The sequence below is a fragment of the Poecilia formosa genome, unplaced genomic scaffold (genome assembly GCF_000485575.1).
Source record: "Poecilia formosa unplaced genomic scaffold, Poecilia_formosa-5.1.2 Scaffold93, whole genome shotgun sequence".
NCBI classification, from domain to species: domain Eukaryota; kingdom Metazoa; phylum Chordata; class Actinopteri; order Cyprinodontiformes; family Poeciliidae; genus Poecilia; species Poecilia formosa.
In genome coordinates, this window is record NW_006800032.1 from 454,792 (window position 1) to 473,686 (window position 18,895).

Genomic DNA, 18,895 nt, shown 5'->3' on the forward strand with positions numbered 1-18,895 from the left:
CAAAGGTCTGCATGGGCTCGCTTTACGTCACGCAACGACCCAACAGAGACCGATGACCCAGGGCTGAGGCACCCAGTCTGGATGACAATGTCCGATAAATAATTAAAGAAACAGACAGAAAACGGCCCTGACCATTATAAATTCAGATATTCAGTTTCTGCACCATCCCCTCAGACTCGGAGACATCTCCTCGGATCTGTTCCAAACCTCGGTGGCCAAACGCCAAGGCCGTTGTTGTGCAGTTGTTCCCAAAACCTACCGGGCGACGCCACAGACGGTCACCGGGTCACGACGGGCGCAGAAAGGTCAGAATAGTTGGTCCTTCACGTCAAGACCGGGCGAAGCCTAGACGACTCCGGCTCCAAAAACAAATGTTTGGGAGGAGGAGGGGACAGACACAGATCCGGTAAAAAGACCCCACATCGAGGAGGGTGAAATGCTCTCACTGCGTCTCCTGCATGTGTGAAGATAACAGCTGAGTCATGAGACGAGCTGGAGGCTTATAGATAGTAAGCAGAACATTCACTTTACTTTTTATTCTCCCCTTTTCTGGAATGTAAGCATATTCAGTTAAAACCAGATTAAATACACACAACGCCTTCCCCTCTGTCTGGCGTTAAATCAAATTAAACCTTTCCTGTGTTAAGAACAGTTCTTAAAAATGACTCCATTTACTAAAACTGCAGAATAATCAGAGGTATTACTTTCCTCAAATTCAGGAGTTTACTTACACTCTGTGCGTAAGTGAATATTTTGACCGTATCATCACTTTTAGGCACATTTTCTGACTCCACGCTGGATAAACTTGAATTCTTAATTAGCACAGCAGGTATTTAATGGGGGGGATATCGTAAAATTAGTGGTTTTAGGACAACAAAGTCAATGTTTTGATTTAGTGAAAACATTTGACCTGAAAAGTGTTTGCAAGCAAGGCTATCTACTGACCTGGTGACAAAGCCGTGGAAGAAAACGTCAATCCACATCATACAGTTTAAAAGGCAATGCTGCCAAATACTTAGGAAGTGACTGTAAACTTAAGGATTTCAAAAAATAATAATAAAAAAAGAATTTGGGGGGCGGGGGGGCAATAGGTTTGTCTCTTGTTCTGCAATTTAATAAATAGAAATAACGTTGTTAAGCCCGACTAACAAAGACATTTTGGTTAAAACGTGAAAACGTGACTGATTTATCACACAGGATTTTCTTTACATCTCCCATCAGCCTGCAGCGTCATCAGGTGCTTCTCAGCTGAGCCAAAAGAAACTCAAAATCAACCCGAAACACAGAGAAAAACCAAAAGTGCTTTATGAATATAACGGTGTCATCCATGGTGGGCTCCATGTGACAGAGGAGTGACCACAGCCACGACCTGAGGAAACGCAGTGTGATCTAAAGCTCCCACGTTCTTACACTGCGAAAACACGACGTCACACCGAGTGGTTTTGGTCAAGTTTCTAGTGCTGATATCTTATAAGAAAAAAAAACAAACTTATAAGAAACTTTTCAGCAAAACATAGGAGCTTATTGAGAGCCAATAATTACAAAATATTGATGAAAAAGTCCCTGTTTCATTGGCAGGTTATTTCACTTAAAACAATGGGGAAAATATCTTGTTATAAATGAAAGAGTCTGCCAATGGAGCCAGTATTTTTCATCAATATTAAGGAATTATTGACTTAAAACAAGCTTGTATCTTCCTGAAACGTTGTTTTAAGTTAGTTTTGTCTTATTTCAAGTGTTGGGATCCTACGATTTTCGTTTGGGTTTTGGTTTTTGTTTATTTCCGTGTTCATTAGTTCCTCTTCTTTATTTAGATCAGCTGTGTTTTTGTTTTACTTTGGCTTACTTGGTTATTCTAGTTTCAGTATTTTGTGTTTCTTATTTTTGGTCAGATCAGTCTTTTCCCTGTTTTTCTTTAATTCTGTCCTTTCTCTGTTATTCTAGCTCATTATGTCTCTTTGGTCCAGTTACTCGTTACGTTAGATCTATTCCCCAGTCCCCAGTGTTTTCTCCCTCGGCCCCTGTCATTTTCCTCTTTCTCTCCTCAGCCTGCTGTCTGCTCTCTCAACTCACACCTGCAACCTGTTTGCCATTAGCCACGGTTCTTTATTTCCGCAGTACTTAAGCCCCTTTCCTTCAGTCACTCCTTGCTGGTTCCTCTAGTTACTCCCCGTTCGGCACTGTTGCTCCTCCTTGTCTACATTTCCTTGGATTTATTATTTGTTTTCTGCCCTGGGCTCCTGTGGATTTTGTAAGCTGTTTTGGTCCCTTATTTTTTCATTAAACATCACCTCCACATCTTCGTTGTTCTGCATTTGGATCCACCATCAACTTACAAACAAATCATGACACCAAGATATTTGCACTAGAGACTAGACCAAATTACCCGCCATGATTTTGTGTTTTTCCAGTGCGTATACCACAGACCTAAAGCGATGGGGTGGTAAAAAGCCCAACTGATGGTGATTTTACCTTCATCGAGGGTGGAGACGGAGTCCTCGGATCTCTCCTTGTGTAAATCAAATGTGCACAGCGTTCCAAGAGAATGCTGCTTCTTGGTACAGGAAGGAAAAATGTTTATGCTCATAAACACGGCTGACAGAGACAATAGGAGGGCCACATATTTCGATCTTTTGATTGTGTTATTTCCTCTCAGTCCACTTGTACTTTTATTTTTTCCAGACTTATGATTAAAAATATAAATCAGAAAATAGTTTATGAAGAACTAAGCACTCTTCTAGTGTTTTTCATGTGTTAAACTAAAGCAAAGTCTGTATATTTGCTTTGTTTAACCATTAGCTGTTCCCTAAAAAGAAGAAAAAAAGGAAAAAAAAAAAAGGTCTGGAGGTTTCTGTGGGCTGGAAGTGGTGCAGACCGGAGGAACAGCTGATAGACACGCAGCTGACAGACACACGTGGCAGTGGGACATTTAAACTTTACTGGCAAAAGAAGGCGGACTTTTATCACGCTTTTCAGGCACTGCACCCGGCCAGCGATTAGCAGGTTATCTCCCATCCTGCACTGCAGGCCCGGGCCCTGCGCAGAGACAGGAAGGAAGGCCGGCACTGCGACTCGGTGCCTCTGAGCCACAGAGAAGAATACAGAGTCCTGGGCCCACCGAAGCCATTCTGCACCATGGAAAAGCAAACAGGATCCCACCGACATGAGCAGCATATCAAGCACAAGCCAAAGAAAGTGTTGTGCTGGGGGCAGCAGGGGGGGCTTCACAGAGGGAGACACAACCACGGCTCCCTCCTATAAGCCACCAGCCACTGCAACCCTGTCTACTCTCTTTCTGCGTTCTCTTGTTTTCTTGGCTACGTCTGCAGGATCGTTGTCTGGATTGCCCCGGTCGGGTTCAGGATCCACTTTTTGTGGTCCAATTCAGAGATCCAAAGGAAAGAGATTTCACAACGTCTTTGGGACGTAAGTGCATGATTGGTGAAACAGAGGAATTGTACAGATTCCGTCGAAAGAGGTTTCCCAGTATAATCTAAATCAAACAATGCAGCAGACTCACTCGGCGCATGCTAATGCGTTCCAAACTCACCCCTGATATCCTCTGAATGCCAAGCTCCTGCAGCCAAGCAGAGGCACCCAGCCGTCCAGCTTTCTGATGCCAGCGTTTCGCCTCTCTCTCCTTTTCCTTGCATCTTTCTCTTTATCATGTTTCCATGTGCTTCTGACTGGGTTAGCTCATTGAACAAGGCTCATTTTTGGGGGCAAGTTTTGGTGAATGGCAAGAAACGCCCTTGGGATGGCTGTCACACGGCCTAACACACCAAAACACAATCGAACAAGACGGCTATAAAGCTACAACGTTTTGTGTTCGTTCTGTCTTCCAGTTCAGCGTCATGACTCGGGGTTTATGAATTTGCTTTTTTTGGGCAGCTATTTGGTGCTGGGAATACTTCAAGAAATCCTTGGCCCCTCGCTAATGCAACGCAGGAACCCAAAGACATTGTTCTGTGAGACGAGAAATTACAATCCATCCATTGTCCACTTGTCGTTCTACTGGAAGGCTCAGCCCACTTGCACAATCACATGATAAATTAAACAATATAACTATTTTTATTTTAATTATGTATGGCAGTTTGAGAGTTTAACTTCAAAAAAAATTTCTTAGTAACCAATTTAACCAAAGATTCAGTCAGCCGGTGTTCTTATTCACTGTGTGTGATGACAAAAATACATGTTTATAGCTGTTGCATTGTGATTAAATGTAAATGTATTGAAGTTAAGAACTGTCGTGAGGCTTGTGGTTCAGAAAGTTTCTATGTCGGATCGGGATTTTAAGCTTCTTAACCCTGCAGACAATGGCATAAATCTTTCCCCAAAAAAAGATTTATGCCACCGTGCTAGATTTAGAAATGTGTCTTTAAGAGTTTCCGTTTTTTTATTTTTTAAAGTTTTAAAGTATTTCAAGTTTGACATGCATTCTAAGGAAAAAAGATTCTGGATCTAGAAATTATAAATGTATTATAGTATGCTGGATATTGTGCAAAAGTTACATGCTTCCATTTGATTAATAATTTTTTTTTTTTAAAGTGAGACGTTGTGTCTTAAATTTAGATCAAAACAAAACAGAACAATGAAAATGTAACTAAGCTTAGCAGAGAAAAGTAAATGTATTAATTTGTTGAAAACAGCAGCGTCATCAGTTCAGACGTGCGTGAAAAATCATGTCGTCATTATTTCCAATCCAAAGCATCTGGTGGTCGGTGGCCGCCTCTCCAATGGACTTTTGCAACCTGTTCCGTTCGGGAAACATTAATGCAGCTGATACAACTCTCCAAGGCATGGCGTCCATTAACCTGCCCTGCCTCAGCAGCACAACAGGCTCCAACGTCGATGGCGAGATGCGTAGCAACTCTCCTGATGTGCGTTTCCCTTAGCAACGCTTCTCAAATCCTCTCCACCAATTCTAACCAGCTTCTTCTGCTGTGGACTCGTGTTTTATGTCGCTTTATTATTATTATTATTATTATTATTATTATTATTATTATTATTATTATTATTATTTGGAGCTGGATAACTGAGGTCTGAAACTGGCTGAGGTCTGAAACTGGCTGTCAACAATTTATTCATTTAGCAAACAGTGACCTCTGTAGTTCACGGAAGAGCCAAAAGCCCGCCACCTCGTGCCGCACAACTGCGCGAGTACGTCCCATCATTTGAAGCAAGTCGGCCAGCCTGCCTGTGTATCATTCTGGCGCAAACAGCTTGATCCCAGTCTGATCCCGAAAGTACGGAGTCCTCCAGGGGACATGGGAAATTTTTTTTTCTTACGTCTCATGTCCTATGCTTTTATTTTGAAGTGCTTCCTTTTATTTTGAAGGAGGTTTGTGCCGCTTCTTTTCTTCTTCTTGACGTTTGTCGGTTGATCTGATTTCCGTTCGCTGTTTCGAGGCGGCGCGGGAGTCGTTGATGATGTGAGTAGTGACGTTAGTTGTGTTACATGAATAGGAGGATGTGAGGTATCACTTCTGACACTAGCGCTGCTTAGCTACTGGTGTATTTCTATAGTTTTCCATCGTCTGTTTTACTCTTACTGGTTGTGATGTAGTATTGAAACCATCTTTATATTTAACTGTTAGTCTTGNTCCAAGGCATGGCGTCCATTAACCTGCCCTGCCTCAGCAGCACAACAGGCTCCAACGTCGATGGCGAGATGCGTAGCAACTCTCCTGATGTGCGTTTCCCTTAGCAACGCTTCTCAAATCCTCTCCACCAATTCTAACCAGCTTCTTCTGCTGTGGACTCGTGTTTTATGTCGCTTTATTATTATTATTATTATTATTATTATTATTATTATTATTATTATTATTATTATTTGGAGCTGGATAACTGAGGTCTGAAACTGGCTGTCAACAATTTATTCATTTCGCAAACAGTGACCTATGTAGTTCACGGAAGAGCCAAAAGCCCGCCACCTCGTGCCGCACAACTGCGCGAGTACGTCCCATCATTTGAAGCAAGTCGGCCAGCCTGCCTGTGTATCATTCTGGCGCAAACAGCTTGATCCCAGTCTGATCCCGAAAGTACGGAGTCCTCCAGGGGACATGGGAAATTTTTTTTTCTTACGTCTCATGTCCTATGCTTTTATTTTGAAGTGCTTCCTTTTATTTTGAAGGAGGTTTGTGCCGCTTCTTTTCTTCTTCTTGACGTTTGTCGGTTGATCTGATTTCCGTTCGCTGTTTCGAGGCGGCGCGGCAGTCGTTGCTGATGTGAGTAGTGACGTTAGTTGTGTTACATGAATAGGAGGATGTGAGGTATCACTTCTGACACTAGCGCTGCTTAGCTACTGGTGTATTTCTATAGTTTTCCATCGTCTGTTTTACTCTTACTGGTTGTGATGTAGTATTGAAACCATCTTTATATTTAACTGTTAGTCTTGAGATTTGGGCAGTTAGAGCCAGACTGATTCCAGGTGCTACTCTGCATCCTTCAAATTTAAACAGCACTTTACGAAGGGACTTAATGCTGATGTTTTAGGTCTGTTTACTCACTCGTGTTCATTTTTATATTTATATTATCGCAACAGTAAGTTGGAACTCGATTTATTTATTATTTCTGCATTTTCAGAAGCCGCTTCACTATGTATGCACCGTTGTAAATGACAGTTCTTCAGTAAACCCATTTAAACATCTGATGACCAGCGTGCTTCCTGACCGAAGCCCTGTATCATCACACTTCCTCCACCAAAAATCAATCATGTTTGTTATCTAAGGGAGAGAAATTTATGAGATTTCTTGCCAAAAAAAAAAAGTCTGCCAAGCACAAATTTCCTCACTTCTTCTTGTGCTATATTTGTTTTGGGTCTTTTTTAATAATCAAATTAATCAATTTTAGTCAAAAAATGTCAAAACTTTGTAAGAATTACTTAACATTTTCACTAGGTTTTTTTTTGTTTTTAACCATTTTTCTCTAATGCACAACCCTTTCGAGAACCAAACACAAATTAAATTCGGCAACAGTATTTTGTCCGGCTCCTTTGTTGACTCACTGACCCCGCTGCGCTGCATTTGTTGATCTGATCACTCTGTGCAGATGCTCTTATCTTTTGTGCAAACAGCTTTGCAATGCGAGCAGTGCAGGAAATCCCACAGAAAACCAGGATATTGAAGTTGATAAGCAGTCCTGATTCCACTATCAAATTGGAAACATTGTGATACCCTGGTTTTAACTCTGGACTCGTAGACCGATTCCACCCGTGGATGTAGCAGACAAAAAAAAGGGGATGTTGAAGGTTTGATTTTAGCTTGAACATAAATGCAGGAATAGATAACAACATAATAGAGCCTTATTAAGATATTCCTCAGACTATCGTGAATGTCGCTAGGAAAATCTAAAAACATCGCCCAGAATGGGTTTTAAGAAAAACTTAAAACAACAGTGAAATGGATGGTTCTCACAGGTGTAGTTTACAACTTTTTAATGCAGACTACCTGTCAGCTGCACTTCTGTCTGAGCAAAAGAACAAAACAAAACAAACTCAGTTACTGCAGGCTTTAACCTGATGTTTCGCCCGGTCTTTTACCATGTGCTAACATTTATTTATTCACACCAAACGAGCTGTGGATCCCATCTTTTCATGGGGAAAGTAATCGTACACTAATGGTGTTCCACGGTGCTTTTTACTGCTTTGTCTCTGATCTAGATGAAGCCTTCATTTTAATCCACTTTGTGACCCAGCAGTGATGTTTAGAGCTGAATGGGGAATGATCTCATCCTGCCCATCAGGAGGATCCAATCCCTTGTTGTTGTTTTTTTTTTGGTGCTGCTAACTTGTTCATATTTGCATGTGGTTCTCTTTGACGTTTTGTTAGGTTCCGCTCCAAACAAGGCTATATTTTTTGTAAGGTGAAATGTACACATAAAATAGGAACAGCTGGTCCAGTAATTTCTTTGCCTGCTTGTCCACTCCACCGAGACTTTTGCTCCAACCAACTGTGAGCTTTTCAGGGGTGTTTTTCATCAAACTGTAGCTCCCAAAAAGCTGATCCCATCTCTTAAAGGGGCAGATCAAATTAGAGAAAACAACTCCGCTGAGATACACATTCAACTGTCATGATTTTTTTTTTTTTTTTTTTACAAAGAGAGGTAGATTACTATACTAGTAATCAATAATACAAAAAATAAGGTTTTAGAGTGGTTTTGTCAAATTTTTTTTTTAAACTAAAATCAGATTGGCACGCTGTGGTATGACCTTGAACATGTTGTTCATGCTGAGACAAATAAATAAAAGACAAAAAAAAGGTTTTGGAATGGCCTAATCAAAGTCATTTCTAAAATGAAATCATTTGAAAACTGAATTTTGCAAACTCATGTTTCTTTGTCTGATAAAAAAAAATGCATGAGGAGGCCAGACACTTATTTATTTCACTATAAATTTTACATTTTATGAAATTCTAATTTACTGAGTCGCAGCTCCGTGACGTCTGTGACCTACTTCAGTTATTCAGCAGCCTGCTAATAAAAGGAACCCTCAATACATTGAAAACCGTCATTTAATTGTGAAATACGGTGTGGGCTTCTAGCAGATGAGGAAAAATGAAATGACTTCCGGGTTGTTTAACACTGCCGAGAAAAACCACACCACTGTCATGCCGATGTCCCAGCAGCATCCCCGGGAATCAGGTGCAACACCATCCGCAGCCAGAACAGGGGAGGAGCTATCAGAGCCAGGTCACACCCCTCCACTACAGCGCTTCACCCGAGAGAGAGAGACGGAGAGAGAGAGAGACGGAGAGAGAAACTAAGGAGCGCTCAACAGTCCGCCACCGTCCACAACCAGAAAAATATGATCCGGACCCGATCCTGCGCTTCTCCCACGAAGACAACACCTGATCTCAGCCGAACCCAGTGACCACCGCTCGGCGTTTGCTCTGCCCTGCTTAACTATTTTTAATTTTTTAATTTTTTTTTCTCACACCTTCTCTCTCTCTCTCACTCACACACGCACACACTCTTTGCGTGTCTCCGGTGGATCTTCCGTGCCAGAAAATCATGTGCGTGGAGAGCGATGGATGCGAGATCGAGGGCTGTAGCAGTTCGGACGAGGTGCGCACGCTGTCGGGCAGCATGAGCCCCGGACTGATGCCCAGCCCGGACCTTCACTCCTGCAAACCGGGCCAGAAATTCCGCGCCGCGCTGCTCCGGTGCCGCCGCACACCGGCTGTCGCTGCGGGAGTCCTCAGCTTTGGGAACGTCCTCAATTACATGGACAGATCCACAGTGGCTGGTAAGAGATCTGATTTATTACTTCTTTTTGTTTTAGACACTTAGTATATGATATTGAGTTTGCATCAGGTTTCCCTTATGTGAAGGGAGTAGATTTTTTTTCCCTTCTTTTTTAGTTTATTCGCTATAGTGATTGCGCTCTAATTGGTCAGTGAGCGGCTCTCCATGCGCAACCAGCTTCACCTCAGCAGAGACGGGCGGAACAATGGGCCATCCCCTGTTTTGGTGCCTGTCTTGTAGCTGCAGAGTGGCTGATTGAATCAAACAGATACGCGCCCTCCTTATCGCTCAACAAAACGTCCGAGAGTAAAGATTTGTTTTTGTGACAAACTGGATGTCAGATGATTGGAAATCGATCAATTAAGGCGATCAGCTCTCCGACCGCCCACCATCCCGACTGCATGCTTTCACACCGTTAGGAACCACTGTATGTGTGTGTGTGTGCATGTGTATGTGTATGTGTGTGTGTGTGGGCTCATCTTTCAGACCGCTTTCATCCGCCGGCAACATGACAGTAAATCACGATTCCCCGTTTGTTTCTTTGGAGACATGAATGATGAGATTTGATGTTTCTATAAATCCGGCCTGTCCTCCTTCAGGTTTAGTGGATTGTCTTACTTTTCGTAGACTTCAGAATAAACTTCTCACAACAGACGCTTTTCGAATTGTTTGCCCTTGTTGTTATAATTTACATCAGATTTCCAGCTCACTGCTTGGACAGCAATCCGCTGATGTTGTTGGGTTGAATATTAATGCTTGTGATGGGCGAAGCGTGGCGCTGAATGGGTTAAAAATACTGCTGCAGCATCAGTGCATGGCTGTTCTGTGCAAAGGCACGCTCCCTTGGTTAAAGTGCAAACATATTATTCACTGACTTATTAACCGGAATTGTGTGTCCATGGGATCAATTTACCACGTTAAACCTTTTCGACATCTTGTCATTACTTACAGCCATAAACGTTGATGTGTTTGTCAAGATTTGATGCGACAGATACAACACGGACGTCTAGAAATTCGATTTTTGGTCCGTTTCTCTTCATGAAACAGTTCAAGGCCAGTCAGACTGGCCTGTGAAGGACTCATTTTCATGTCTTGCCACAGAGTTTCAATGGAATCGAGGTCTGAACTTTGACTGGGCCACTGTGACGCGTGAATATGCTTTGGTGTAACCCCATTTCGTCGTAACTCTGGCAGTATGTTCCATATCCAGTGTAGCGTGTAATCCTTCTCCCAAAGAAGAAGAAGAAAAAAAAAAAAACATTCCCACAGCATCATACTGCCACCACCACAGAGGGGACGGTTTATTCAGTGTTACTTTTCCGGTACTTTGCATGTGGGTGAAAAACCATGATGTTTTTCTCCCCTGACCAGATACCTCAACGTGTTTGTTGTGTGAGGGGCGTCGAACTTGTTTTCATTTTGGGACTTATTAAAATTCAGAATGTCCAAAAAGGCAAAACGTATTGAAAAAGCCCCTTTAACAAACGGTTAAAGATAATAATAAGTAGCTCTCTCTCCATTCAGTCCTTAAAATAAAAATATCAAACATATTTTCACATTGACGTCATTTGCAAGTGTATAGATACAAACGGCTTTGATTTGATTGATAACATTTAAACACACAACCGTTATCTTGAAGGTTTTGGTTTAGTTTTGTCCTAATTTACTCTTGAATTGTGGTCGGATGGGGGCTGGGGCCTCAACAAAAAAAAAGAAAACTCCTTCCAGAGGCCACAAATAGTCAAGTTTGACACTCGTGCTGTAATTGGAGGGTTTCTCCACTGTCGGCTCTGGCAGAACCAGGAAACGTCAATCAGACACTCTGGAAAATCTGCACACTTTGGACAGCTGCACGCCTTCAGCTCATCATCCCGAAGGCTTCGGGTCCGGCCTGTCGACCGAACTGCGCCTGAGCGAAGCCTCGGGCGTCTGAACGGTCATTTTATCAAGAACGCCGGGAATGCATGCGCATGCAGTAGCCTGCTGTCTAATCTTAGCATCTCTGAGCACCGCTCAGTCACAGAAGAAACAAACAAAACCCTCCTCAGTCGAGGAGGATGAGTCAGTGGCCGCTCTGCAGGAGCAGATTTGTCCTCCTATTTCCTTACACCTCCTCACGCTTTGATCAGAGGAAAGCCCTCATTAAGCCCCCAAAAGCAGCCGTCGTTTTCATCATGAGCCCGCTTCTGCGGTGGAGGGAAAATCCCCCCCCGGACGTCAGCGGGGACGAGGACGCGATGAGGGAAGGGTGGGAACAGGGAGCAGGGCCAGGGAGCGTGGTGGACAGGGGCGTGTCTAGATTTATTTTTCTCAGGAGGTTCCAGGCAGTGCCACAAACGGCACAACGGTGGCTCACTAAAAATGCAATTCCATCTAAATTAGACCTCTGACCCTGCTCCGTTTTTGTTCAGATTTTGTGAAGACGCTGCGCTCATGTCTCCTTCAGAGTTTTTTTTATGTCGTATTCTTCAGCAGTTCTTGGTGCGGCGCCACCACAGGCCAACGAGGGGGAGGAGAGATTTTGTATTGTTTGACTCAGTACTTTGTGAAGGCAAACAGCAGCAGCTAAAAATGAAACAAATGTTGCAATTTTGATCCCCAATCGAACCGAGTCGATACTGGACTAGTCTTACATTACAATCAACAGCAGTGGAAATAATAAAACTATTTATTTACCTACCCAAACAAAACACATGGATCTGTTAGCTACTGTGCAGAGGATTTGTTTGTACAGTGACTCAGGCCACTGGCTAATTTTTCTAGTCACACGATTAGCCTGCTTGGCTTAGCATAGCTTAACTGCATGCAGCTCTTTATCAACTTAAAATCAACATTATCAAACCATCGTAGGCTAAAAATGGCAAGCAACTGTTTACTTACCTCCTTTTCTTCTTTGTGAAAAGCTTTTTCCCCCCCCGTAAATAAAAAGTATTAATGGCGGTTCTAAGACAACAAAAGGAGCATTTATGTCACAAAATGCTCCTATGATATGAACAAACTGACTGACAGCTCAGGTGGGGGTGACCAGGCAGGGCGGCCAATCACACTTCAAGGGTAGCTGGTTTCCACACCTCCCAGCTAGACGTGGGGTCAAAGGGAGGTGGGGAAGATGATGGATGCTGCAACTTGGCCTTGTGCGGAGAGACCGTGCGCAGTGGTGTGGGCCGGCCGTGGGGGTCTCCTCCCCAAACGCCACCACCTGAATGCTGCTGGGCCGTTTTTTTTTTGCATTATGTATGGGCAGCATGTGCATCCGGCCAGCACACACACAGAGGCGACTACCAGCAGCCGCGTGTGTATCCAACAGCAGCTAATGCACACAAAACATCATCTGCAGCATTTTCCCCTCCTCCTCGAACGTTTTTGCTGCAGCGTGAGCCGTGCTGCAGCAGTAATTAGCCAGCTCCAAACGTGCGCACGTGTGTGGCTTCGATTTCTTTTGTTTCTCCCCAACCTGCCTCCTACTACTTCTCCCGCTCTCCCGATGCAGGTACCCGGAGCACCTACCCCGTCCCATAGATCTTGATGTCAATTACGCAGGGATGAGTGCACACACACACACACACACACACTCAAAAACGAAGACTCTCCAGTGCATTTCAAGAGTGGCTGAATGCATGATGGGACGTGTGAGGGGAGGGGCCAGCTGCTGCAGTGGCAAGCGGACGCTGAATGCTGGCAGAGCTGAACCAGAGCGATGAACCCCCCCACCCCCACATCCCCATCATTACAACATCAGCATCAAAAGGTCTTTGTACCAGCAGCCTTTAGTGTAGTGTGTGGGGATCACTGAAGCATTGTCACAGAGACACTCGGTGACCATTCTGGAGAGCACGGCCATTCTGAGCCACAACAATGATGGGAAAATTGCACCTACCAGTGTTGGGCAGCGGCGCCATGACTTGGATCTTTAAAGCTGCCGTCCGGACTTTTCTTTGAACTCGGTTAAACTCAGTGTCAGCTGTACAGCAACACGGCATGTCAGGTTTTTTTTTTCCTGTTGTAAATTGTTACTTAATCAAGATGAAATCTACCCTTTCCAAAGGAAGCCTCTGGTGACATCATCAAAGGGCGCCAAAAAGGCAACCAGTTTTCCTCTTTATTCGCGTGTTTTCATTCTAATCCCTTCTTCAAATGTGTAACTGTGCTTTGAGGCGAAATGTTTGGGACGTGAGGGAGAATGTTGGGTGAAATTTTTGATAAAATTTGGCAAAATTGCCTCTTTTGATGTCATCAACTCAAATGCAAACAAAGCAGAATTGGGAACTGTTTTTTTCAGCGGCCGTTTAAATAATTATTGTTTCAGATCCAGTAGTGGGAATCCAGCTGTGTTTTTTATTGTCAGCGCACTTTTTTTTTTTTTTTTAGGAAAAAAAACACACACACACAACAGGATTGTGCCTTTAATCCCTCATGACAGAGATAATGCGACACACACACTGCAGATATCCAGTGATTCAAATACGTCACTCAGCCATGATAGTGGTTTAGGAACCACAAAAGAGCAAAGTCACAATGCCCCCTTTTTCTTTTTTCCCCTGTCTTTTTTCTTTTTTTAAACCAGAGGTTGTTTTGAACTGGTTCTGGATGGATTTACTGCCAATATGCTTTGTGTCAAGACTTTGGGACACACTTTTATGAGAGAGGGGAGCAGCAGCTTCAAAACATTGTAATTATTTGAGAGCTAAGCTGCCGCTTACGGAGGCTGGGAGATCTCAGGGTGGCGCTAGTAAGGAGAAAAACAAAATCTGCATCGCATTTGATCATAAATTCTGACAAATTACAGATTCCTGCAGATCATCGTTTGAGCCGCCTACTTCTAACATGGCTTTCTTTTTTTTTTTTCTTTTTTTTTTTTGTAAATATCTGGCTGCTTGCTGTAATGTAGCGCGGTGAGCTTCGGTCATCAACAGGCTGGGAAAGCTTCAGATTTCCTCACTTTCCACTGGTTGCTGTTGTGGAGTTTGGCCTTTACGCAGAGATCTGGTTTTGCTCAGACACACTTACTGTAATGGGCCAAATCCAAGTGTGGACAGCTGCAAAAGAGACCACTGTTGGGTTTCAGGAACAGTGAAGGAGGCCGGGAATGAAAGCCACAAGCTCTGAGTCGGACTTCAGGCTCGGGTCGGTCTGAGCATCAAACTAACCCGTGGAGAGGGGAGGCGATTCACAGCCGTCTGCGATGCAGATGAGGCAGAAACGGGGGACGTCCGAGGTCAATCGCTTCCTTTCTTGCCCCGTTTTCAAAACATGTTGAGGAAAAGACGCAGTCGGAGCTCCGGGAGGGATGAGCTACGGTGGCCCGGATGGGTCACCCAAAAGAAGCCGCCGCGGCCCACAGCCACGTATATCCCTGTTGTCTAAGAGCTCTGAGGTTTATGTGTGTTTAATTTAATTTGAGGTGGCTTTGAAACCTTAAATCCTGGAGTTGGTCCCTTCAGCAGACAGTCCAGGCTCCTCGACAGCTTATCATAAAGCGGGGATTAGCTGCTTTTTTTTTTTTTACTTAGGAGAATATGAGGACACGAGAGGCAGACATGCTGCACTTAAAGTTATTTGCTGCTTAAGTAAATAAGCCCCGATGCGCGTCAAATCTCGCCGTCGCCTCGCCCGCCTGCCGACCCGAGAGGCAGTTTGCGGGGCACCGACTGCTGCCTAACCTCTGCTGGCAGGAAATATTGGGGGAGTAGCAAATTAACACTTGTGCTGGCATGTTAAGATGAATTGTTTTCACTTTAGGAATACCTCGAAAACGCACAGTCACACTCTGCGGGACGCTTGAGGGGCCATTGCATGCGAACCTGTGGCGTCTTACCTTTAGAGACAGATGAGTCCGCGGTTGTAATCCTCTTAAGACAAGCTCTTTTGTAAGTGCTTGTAAAAGAAAAGAAAAAAAAATCAGTTATCTATCCTGTCTGACCGGCTAGTCAGATTAATTCCTATTACTGACTATTAAGTCGGTGTTTACATCGGCGATATTGACTTGGAATTTTATTGCGATATTTTGTGGTAATATAGTGAGTGAGTATCATGATTGAAAAATGTATGTTAATTACTTATTTTTTTAGGTAACTGTATGGCTGTGACTGCAAATATTGTTCCTGAAAAACATTCTCGTCTGAAATAGGTTTCTTCTGGATGCCACTTACTTTAAAAAAAAAAAAGTGATTTATATCACTAAGCTGCACAGAGTAATGGCAATTTGTCATATTTTGAAATTTACTTGTAATTATTGAGGTGTTGGTGGAGTAAGGCATGGAAAAATAAGTAGCAAAAATTATATTTTTCTTAATTTAACACCAATAACATTTTTTTCCTTAAATTTCTTCTTTTTCACAATAGGATTAACAATACGATAAACGCCGACTGCTAGTCTGTGTTGCACTTGCATTAACCCACACACCATACCACAGCATACCAAACAAAATATTCAGTTTTGTTCTCGTCTGATCAACACAACTGGGTCTAAATCGCCCAGCTGGATTTAGACCCGAGTTTAGTTTTGTTTTGAAGCGTTTAAATCTAACAGCTTCACCTCCATTTTTAAGGTTTTTATTTGTTAAAAAAAATCTTGGTCTATCACATAAGATCGCAAGAAAAAATACCTGGCAGTTTGTAGGTGTAATGTGACAAAAATGTAGAAAGATTCTTGTGCTTTTCCTGGCTGCTGTCTGGTTGCAGACTACGCTGGTGTAGCAGAGATCCCTAAGCAAGACACTTCCTCTACTTTCAGTTCCACTGAGACCACAGAAGAAGAGAAGTTAAGGCGGCGTAGGTGTTCGTCGGGGAAATTTGTGAATAAATCAGATCGACTGCGATCCAATAATGACGCTACTGTGTGACACCCCCATTATTTCCTTTTTTGTATGTGCCGTTAGAAACATAACATGTCGGATCCTCTCGGTAACACGAAGCTCTGAATGTAACAGAGGGTTTTTGGAGAAGTGTGAGAGGTTGGGCCCTGCTGGAGCTGCTTTGGGGGTTTCACCCGTCACTCTTTTCCCCAATTTCACCCTCTCTTGTTTTATAGCGTTCACATTAAAGGCCCTCCGCCCCCGCAAACAACAGCTGAGACATTAAAAAGATGGAGGGGGGCCTCTAGTAATTTACTTTATATGGTTGCCTTGCCCTTTTTTTTCCATTTGCAGTTTGGCAAAAAAGAAAGAAAAAAAAAACTAAAATTCTCTTCAGCTGTTTTTATTCCTACTGTACTTAAGTGCTTATTATTTCACTTCTTTTTTTTTTAACCAACAGCAAAAACAAAACAAAAAAAGGCCATATTTGTTAAAGTGAGACTCTTTAAAACTGACATGACTTCCTACCAGTTGGACCTTTTCCAGGCTGGTTTCCCACAGATATCCCACTGATCTCTTTATGTTCGTAACCTAGCGTGCCGCCACTGTGAGAAAACAGTCTGTGTGTTCTTTAGGCTCCGATTTAGCAGACGTCTGTAATAGTAACCGGTTGAATTAGGCAGAACTTCTTCCTGGGCCAGTGGAGACCCTTTTGATTTTGCCATCAAGCAGAGGCGCTTTCCATCGCAGCAGCTTTTCACCCCGTGACCCCCGGCTGCCATAAAAGCAGCGCTTCCTGGCTTCGTTGACGGTCACTTCAAGACCGCCGCCACTGCTGCTGTTGTTACGGCTGCTGTTTTCTCCTTTAAGGTCGTCGCAGTTCTGAGGGGCTCTCTACACGTTACATCGTGTTAAGAGAATAATTTGCGGAACACACAGCAGACTGACTGAGGGTGGCTGCTCTCAGTCAGTCTGAGAGGCGAAAAGTCCTTTCCAGCGCACACACAAAAAGATGCCACTGTTCCTCTTTGGTAATTCAAAAGGTCCCACCGGAGATGTTGACAGAGCTATATTAGCGTGTGCTAACACACCACATACCAACAGCATGGATTCATCTGAGCAACCTCAGTGTTGTTGGTAACCGCAGGGCTTTGCACATGGCGATTTGGTTCCTTGGCTGCCTTTTTAAAGGGATATTAATGCAAGATCACAAACACCCGCACGTGAGCGGGACGCCGCCTTCTCTTCACACTACTGCATCCATTTATTTAATAATATAGGATGATATGCTGCTTTTAGTCTTTCAGTTTCATAGAAATGTCTCTTCAGCATCAGACTGGTGGCTTTATGGAACGTTGTGGTGCCAGGAGACGGACACAGGCTGCGTACTTTAACCTTTTCTCCACCCAAAAAATGACCGCAGCGTGAGATTATCCCCAATTATCTGTCAAGGAGTGCATTCTCAAACTTTGTCTTATTTAGGCTTAACTTAAAGTGGACCTATTATGCAAAATTCCACAAGTTGAATGTTTTTGCACTTTCATTTGGGCCTCTACTGCTTCTAAAAACAATCCAAGTACTACAGAAAAAAAAAAACAACAACACTGTCGGTTTTTGGCAAAAAGTTTTCTGGTGTCTGGAAAATGAGCTGTTTAAAAAAAACCTCCTTGACTGTTAAGACACCTTCGATGGACGATGGATACTAGCCAAGTGTTTTTTTTGTCGAGTTGCAGAATTCTTGCTGTTTGTGCAGGAGGCTCCACTTCTGCTTTTCAAAGATATACAGTTACATGATTGTGCAAAAAAAAAATTAAAAAAAAAAAATTTACGAACATGTTTAGTATTTAGTATCATAGACCAACCGTAACCTGTTCAAGGAAGCATAATAAGGCAAAAGGCTTTAATAAATATGCAAAGCTGGAATATTTAAATGTATTTAATGAGCATGTTCATTTTAAGGTATTTCCCTGCCGATCATTGACAACTGATAAAGGGGAAATCGTCCAGTTTGGCTGATTGGCTTAATGACTGCAGTAAGACAGCTATGAAAAAGTTGTAGTTGTGAGTGTTGATTATAGCACAGGGATTGTTCAACAGAAATCCAGCGTTAGGCAGCAACTCGTTTTATGCCGCATGGACGAACTGTTCATTATCTTTTAGTTTAAATATTTAGATTTGATGTAATTTGTACTTGCTTTTTCTGATGAGTCCACATGTCAGTGCTTCCTCAAGTCCCCCGCTGATCTCTGACATGTGAGGTAAGTGTTAGTCTGGTAATCACTGACCTCTCCTTTGTCATGACAGGAGTGTGTGTGTGTGTGTGTTGATATAAAGAGAGGGAGGATGTGTTTCCTTTACTTTAAAGAGTTTGCTTTAGGATTACAGCATCCCAGATGATCACAGAGTATACAAAGATCAATCCCCGAGTTTTTTTTTTCCTCCTTCTTTTTTAAATCTCTTGAAATAACGTTGGAGTGACATGACGAGCGGAGGCTGAGGGATTGTCCCCAGCGCTCATGTTCCAAGTTTACACTCCATCCCTCCCTTCCTGGGAGGGCTGCAGTGGGTCATTGTCTGCAAAGATTAGAGAGCTTTCCTGGAGAAAATGTCAAAATTGGTCTCTTCGTGCAGACGGGAAGATTGCAGGAAGGAAGCGCGGCAGATTTGTTGGACAGTTTGTTGACTTCGACGTGCTTTCCTAAACAAGCACCTACCTCATCCCTTCCTAAAAGATAAGAAAACGTTCTCTCTCTGGATTCCATCGTTAATCAACACCGCGCTGATAATATAAAAGATATCTTTTATTGTAGAAGGAAGACATTGGCATAAACAACAGTATATATATATATATATATATA

The 18,895-nt window shown here is 43.1% G+C and overlaps 1 protein-coding gene across 8 annotated transcripts in view; it reads left to right on the top strand.

The window, feature by feature from the left end:
- Positions 1-18,895, top strand: part of spns2 (SPNS lysolipid transporter 2, sphingosine-1-phosphate) — a 94,298-nt gene that overhangs the window by 10,649 nt on the left and 64,754 nt on the right. For 7 of the 8 annotated variants that reach the window (XR_001662834.1, XR_001662833.1, XM_007557949.2 and 4 more), the window contains exon 2: positions 8,938-9,244. Coding sequence is in view for 6 of the 8 variants with exons in the window: in XM_007557949.2 (XP_007558011.2) it covers positions 8,938-9,244 (307 nt within the window). In the remaining 2 variants the exon portion in view is untranslated. Of the gene's footprint in view, positions 1-5,382; positions 5,433-8,624; positions 8,866-8,937; positions 9,245-18,895 lie in introns of those variants that run through there. The other variant, XM_016674291.1, reaches the window with a different exon arrangement.